Source organism: Natrix helvetica (genome assembly GCF_964273705.1).
Source record: "Natrix helvetica genome assembly, chromosome: 6".
In the NCBI taxonomy this organism is placed as follows: domain Eukaryota; kingdom Metazoa; phylum Chordata; class Lepidosauria; order Squamata; family Natricidae; genus Natrix; species Natrix helvetica.
The window spans coordinates 73,148,498-73,155,349 of record NC_138553.1 but is presented as its reverse complement, the minus strand read 5'-3'; the positions used below and the strand labels follow the sequence as shown (position 1 = coordinate 73,155,349).

The 6,852-nt window shown below is 42.0% G+C and overlaps 1 protein-coding gene across 6 annotated transcripts in view; it reads left to right on the top strand.

Moving 5' to 3' along the window:
• The first annotated feature begins 670 nt into the window (after positions 1-670).
• Positions 671-6,852, top strand: part of KIF21A (kinesin family member 21A) — a 98,486-nt gene continuing 92,304 nt past the window's right edge. For 2 of the 6 annotated variants that reach the window (XM_081957717.1, XM_081957720.1), the window contains exon 1: positions 672-949. In XM_081957717.1, coding sequence (XP_081813843.1) covers positions 906-949 — 44 coding nt within the window. In that variant the 5' untranslated portion in view covers positions 672-905. Of the gene's footprint in view, positions 950-6,852 lie in introns of all 6 variants that reach the window. The other 4 variants (XM_081957721.1, XM_081957718.1, XM_081957716.1 and 1 more) reach the window with 3 other exon arrangements.

Below are 6,852 nucleotides of genomic sequence, written 5' to 3'. Positions count from 1 at the left end.
TCCTAGACAAGCCGACCTCAGGTAGGTGCTGCCACCTGTTGCAACAACCACTACTACAGTAGTAAATAAAGACCCTGTAGGATAAGGTCGTGGTCTCCAATGGGGAAAAAAAAACACAGAGGGTTAGAAATCAACAGCAACCTCCCTACACAGAGAAGGAGGCCGCACCGCGCGCCCGTCCTCTCCCCCTCCCCCGAAATCAAGAGAGCCGCTCCAGCCGAACCTGCCAGCTCGGCCGCGACTCCGCCCGCGGCGCCGGCGCGGAAAGGCCAGCGCGGGTCTCCGCCCTGCCAGGAGGAGCAAGCGGCGTCGACGGTGATGGCAAAGCTCGCCGGGGCTCCGCAAAGCGAAGAGACAGAGGCGGCAAGAGGAGGGGCCTCGTTTCGCACTGCGGCTGCTGGAGAGAAGCAGAGCGAGAGCCGCCGGCCGCTCGCAGTTCCTTGGCGCTGCGGCTGCTCCCGCCCCCGGTGCGCATCCTCCTCCTCCTCCTCCTCGGCGGCGGCTTTGCAGAAATCCCGGCTCCTCGCCTCCTAGTCCAAGCGCTGCAAAGCGCCGAAGCGGGCGGAGTACGAGAAGCTCTCGCGCCCCCCCCCCGCCGCTGCACCTATTCATTCACCTAAAATGGCTGGAGAGAGCCGAAGGTGGTGGTGGTGGCAGCAGGGGAGGAGGAGGAGGAGGAGGTGAAGCGCCACCGTCGCTGCAGCAGCAAAAACCAGCCCCCTTTAAAAGCGCTTCTCGTTTTTAGAGGCGCGCGGGGCGGTCTTTTTTTGGGGGGGGGCGGGTGTGTTGTGTGCACGTTACGAGACTTTGGATTTACGGGTCTTTTTTCCCCCCACCCACCCCCACAAAGCCTGCTTGGACTGAATGCCCCTCCGAGCGTTTGCTTGCTTCAGCCTTTTTGAACCATGTCGGCCGGCCCAGACGAGAGCTCCGTCCGTGTCGCCGTCAGGTGAGAGCCGCGCGGGGGCTGGAAGGGCTCGGGTCCTCTCGGGCTTTTTTTTACCTTGCAAAGGGTCTTAGCAGCGGGAGTTTGCAAAAAATAAGAGGGGTGTGTGTGTATGTAGTATGTATGATGTATGTATGTATGATGTATGTATGTATGTAGAGTATGTCACAGAAGTGGATACACCCCCTCACCGTTTGTAAATATCCCAAGTATATCTTGCCAGCAGTTTAGACATTCATGGCTGTGTGTTGCATTATTTTGAGGGGACAGCCCATTTACACTGTTATACAAGCTGTATACTCGCGACTTTACATTGTAGCCAAGTGTCATGTCTTCAGTGTTGTCACATGAAAAGATAGACTTAAACATTTGCAAAATGTGAGGGAGTGTACTCCTGTGATCTACTGTATGTATGCATTTGTATGTATGTATTTGTATGTTTGCATGTATGTTATGTATGTAAAAGCTGAACTGGGGTCCCGGGTGGGCGAAGTGGAAGGTGGGCTTTTGGGAGGCAGGCCTTGCAAGGGAGGTGGAGAACTCTGGTTTAAGGTGTTGAATTTTCCATGCTGGTTTCCATGAAGTTTTACCTTTGTCTGGTGCGACGCTCCTTGGCTTACCTAATGGCCTGCCAAGGGAAGATTGGTAAGAAGAAGAAGAGACCATCTTGCAAGACGACCTGAGGAGAGTTGAAAACATTTCAATCCAAAGTTGTTGAAGTCGCGCCCTTGATTAAAACAACAACAACAACCAAGAACTAGGATGCTGCAGGGAAGGGCTTGTATCTCAAGGAAAGCTGCCCCCATTTCTCCAAATTGTGGCTTTCCTTGTAGGTGCACTGACAATAAATAATTATTAAGATTATTATTCAGATGAAGCTGGTTATCAAGGCTGTTAAAAAAAAAATCCAGACATTTTGGAGAGGACTGTAGAAAATTGGAATCTGTGTTTCCTGCCTTCTAGTTAGTGATTGTCTGGATATTTATAAGCCAGGTCTGTAACCTTACTATGAAGGTGTTTAGTTTCCTTTATCTATTGTGCATTTGGGGTTAGAAAGTGTATTTGCTGTCCCTGAAGGAATTTGGGGAGGGGTACTTTAGGTTTGCTCAACAGGGAGGTGTGTGCTGCTAGGGAAAAGGGAGGAACTTAAATTTGGGGCCTTGTCTGCAGAAATGCAAGCAAAGGGGTATTCTAACACTGTTCTGCTCCATGTTGCTCTCATCATGTGCAGTGTACATTGTACACTGCACTGAATTGCATTCAAGGGACTTTGAAGCTCTAGTGATGTGACTGTTCTTACAGGCCTGTGCTAGTAAATTGGCTTTAACTGGATTGGTAGTTGAAGTTGCAAAAATACCAGGGAGGAGCATGTGAGTATTTTTTATTCATGATGGAAAATTGCAACATCATTCATCTGCACTAAAAATTAATGGCGTGTTTATAGTAAAGCTTGCCCATCAAGTAGACTTGTGCCAACAATTACCTACGCTCCGAAAACTAAACAGATCTCTCTTTTTTGCTAATAATTCATTGTTTGATTTTTAACAAATGAAACAGTGGAATATTTAATTGTAGATTCTTCAGTTACATCTGCATATAATATTGACTGGTACCTGTTTGGAATAGGACACAAGGTTCAGATTTATTCCTTTCCTTGGTGGTTGTCAGATGCATTCAAGTTGAGTGGTTTATTTCTGAAGGGAGGTATTACACCAGGGGTGTCAAACTCAATTTCATTGAGGGAGGCATCAGGGTTGTGTTTGACCTCAGCGTGGCTGGAGTGGGCGTGGCCAGGGTGGATGTGGCCAGCTTGACATCACTCATGTGGTGGCCTGAGCGCTCTGCCAGTGAAAATGGGCTCCCGAACTCTGTTTTCGGGTGCGACGGCCTCCTGCAATCCTCTGCCAGCAAAAACGGAGCTCGCAATCAAACTCAATTTCATTGAGGGAGGCATCAGGGTTGTGTTTGACCTCAGCGGGGCTGGAGTGGGCGTGGCCAGGGTAGATGTGGCCAGCTTGACATCACCACTGTGGTGGCCTGAGCGCTCTGCCAGTGAAAATGGGCTCTCGAGCTCTGTTTTCGGGTGCGACGGCCTCCTGCAATCCTCTGCCAGCAAAAACAGAGCTCGCAAGGGCTGCATGTGGCCCTCCCGAGCTACATTTTTGCTGGGAAAGGCACCACGAGCCGATCCTTCGCTGTTTCCAGGGCAGCCCCATGCGCTAGATCTAAGCACCCTTGAGTATTACACCATTTTTTATTTCAGATTTGCAAGATTTGAGGTTGGATGGATATCTAGCCCAAACATATCATTCTGCTTCATTCTACATATGAAAATCTTAGTTGAGGAGGACAAGTGAATGAACTGAGAGCAGAATAAATGTATTGATTTCTAAAAGTTTTCAGGGCATTGCAGCAAATGTTTTTTTTTAATCAAGACTTTTGTAGTGCCATGTCATTTTTATAGCCACGGTGTTGTTCTCAAATGCTTGGATAGCATTGCCTGGCCTGATTCATTCTTTTTTTGCATTACAGTACATACATCTTAAGCACTTGTAGTTTTAGTGTAATCTGAGTAGAAGTAATAACTTGTTTACAAGACACAACCCTTCTATCTATATTTTTATCATGTGAAATAATAATCAAAACATGAGTTAAAATGAGTTGTTGGGGTGGCTTTGTTACCACAATAGACTCATCCTGCTGCAAGTCACAGATTTAATTTTCATTGTGGTATCCTCTCCAAACATCCATAGGATTGCCTAAAAGTGGGATGTGATGAATGTTGACGAATTATCATGATAACGCTACTGACTTTTGATAATGCTTTTATTGCAAAGGAGTTTGGCAACATTTCTTCTGCATGAAAGGGCAACGCCCAGTGAACTGTGAAATGAAACTCGAAGAATGCTGTAAGCCTTTATTTTTTCCCAAAGTGATGTGACAGTGTCACGTTTATCTTGGCACTGAACTCACGTGCATTTATCTGAGGGCCCACAAAGATGTTACTCACTCTGTAACTAGGTAGGATGCTAAAGGAAATACATGATCTTGATACGGGATGATAGATTTTTATCCTTAGAGTGATTGCATTTGGAATGTTCCAAAGAGGATTATATCGTCACTGACAAAGCTCAAGATTTTTATACCAGTGTGGAAGCTGTGAGAAACAGTACATCAGTGTTCATGTATAGGAAATATTGCAGGGTATTTCTTTTACATTTGATATGACTAGCATTCATTGAAGCGTGTAGCCAGTTTGTTCATTCCAGAAGACTTTTTGGCTTTTTTGTCTAATCAAGCATGCATGTTATAAATAATAATAAAATTGGTGTACCATTGACTTCCAGCAGCTTTAATGGTTCACAAAATAAAAATCCAGGGGGAAAAAAATGACAAAGCAATATAATAAAGCAGCAAAAGCAGACAAAAAAGAAAGAGAATAAAGAGGGAGAGATAGGGGCAGAGAGGGACATCAACCGTGAGCAGGAATCATCCTTCCATCCTCTCTTGCCTGCTTTATTCTTTAATTGCTATGCTTTAAAAAAAAAAAAGAGTCGAGCGAAAGGCAAGTCAAAGCAGCCAGAAAGAAAAAGAAATCCTCTACCCATCGTCTCTTGCCCGCTTCGATACTTCAATTGCTATGCTTTTATTTATTTATTTTTACTTGTCTCCCCCATTCCTCTCACTACAAAGGATCTTTAATCATTGCAGCCACATCACGGCCTTCCAAAACACTGGGATGTCAATGGGAATCTCATGTAGAAGACAGATAATTTTTTTAAGGCTGATGTAACAACCAATGCCTTTTGGTTTAAAAGGGGTTGTATCTATGATTTGCTTAGATTTTTTTCCCCAGTGGCTAATTCTGATGCACATAACTATTGTAAGAAATAGGACCAAAATAATAATCCAGCGTTCTTAAAATATGAAAACCTATATTGCAATTATTAATCAGCAGAATCCAGCATTCTTAATATAAAATGGGGCTGTAACAGGGTAACTGCTAGGTCCATGACATAAGTTACTTTTAATGACCTTTTGTTTCTTGCTGCTAGAATTGGAGCAATATCTAGACCATGATCCAAATAAATTCATTAGATGCGTCTGACACTTTGCATGTGGAAGTAAATAAATAAAAATTTAAAAACAGCTTCTGGTCTATATTGCAATAAGTTTTGAAACTTTGCAACTTCATTTTTAAGGGTGTTAAGGGTGATAATGAACAAATGAGGAAGTACAATGGGTTGCCTAAAATGTTTCAACGTTGAATTTACACATCACACATGTATGACTGTGTTAGTATGAAAACTTGGTTTGCATGTACATAAAGGGGAAGGGGGCATAACATTCATATTTTTTTAAAATGGACTCTGCAACCTTCTTTATAATTATTTTTATTTTCACTTCAAACTAACAGTTATTATACCAAAATAACTTCTTTACTAAAGGTAACTAAGAAGAGCACCTGAAATTAATATTTAATTAAGCAGGGAGGAAATGGTAAATACTTTAGCTGAAACAAGTGATAATTTAAAATTTCTTAATTATGCAAAGACAAGTCAATTTCTGTTATTTGGACATTGGGTGAGCAGAGTATTTGCCAAAGGCTTACTGGAGTTTTCACAATTTCTTCAACAGGAATATCTGGTACATTATCTCATCATTATGTACAATCTGCCAAGATAGCGTAGCAAGTGTGACAGCCAGTGTTTTGGGAAAATATTTACTGACATTTAAATACTTGCAAATATGGAGAAACAAATAGAACTACAATCATACTCAAAGCAGAGGTGGTATTCAGTAGGTTCTGACCAGTTTTGGAGAACCAGTAGCTGAAATTTTGAGTAGTTCAGAGAACTGGTAAATACCACCTATGACTGGCCCCGCCCCCATCTATTCTCTGCCTCCCGAGTCCCAGCTGATCGGGAGGGAATGGAGATTTTACAGTATCCTTTCCCTGCCACGCCCACCAAGTCATGCCCACAGAACCAGTAGTAAAAAAATTTGAATCCCACCACTGACACAGAGGTACTGCTGGTATTTCTTCCAGATAGCTCTTTATTAACACAGTTTATTATTCTTTATTCTTTTATTCTTTTATTACTTTATTCTTTATTATGTACTATAATACTCTTTATTAATACAGAACAAAATTTGAAGAATTTTATGACTGGCCAGTCTTATCAATGAATCCATGAAATGCTTTATTAATGGCTTTCTCTTTTGTCCAATGAAGAGAGATCTCGGGGAAGGGGCAATAAGTAGAAGTGCATCTGCATGTTGAATAAACTCTAAGATGAAATACTTAGCTTTATATTTAGTGCCACACTCCTACATATCAAAACATTTCATTTTTCTAACTAAAAAAATGATAAGACAAGGTCTCTTTTGTGAGTTTTGATTACCAAAAAGCTACAACTGATATCATGTGTCCATTATGAAACAAGAGAGCCTTTTGTTAACATTGTAATTGTTTTCAGTTTTTTTCAGCTCAAATATTTCATTTGTTTTGGGATATTTATACTGCCCATTTTTCTGACCACTTATCACATTAATCACGTTTTCATCCATTTGTGTATGACATGATTTCTCAACATTCATACAATTTCCATTTATTATTTACCTGCTTCCCACTCTTTTCCTAATTGATATTTATCTGCCTCTACTTCATAGTTTTAAAAATTAATTTTGCTTTTTATATATTGCAATTATAAGCGGGCTGCAGATAATTCAGTAATTTTTCAATCACCTTTTGTAAAGATGCAGATGTTGGCATCCAGACAAGTTCCTAAGTTCCACTTACTTTTTATTATGACAAGTTTCTAGCAGATATAAAAGATTATATATCTGTCTGCATCTTGGTAACTTTGTGTAGGATTTCGGCTTCAGTCACCCAACAATATATT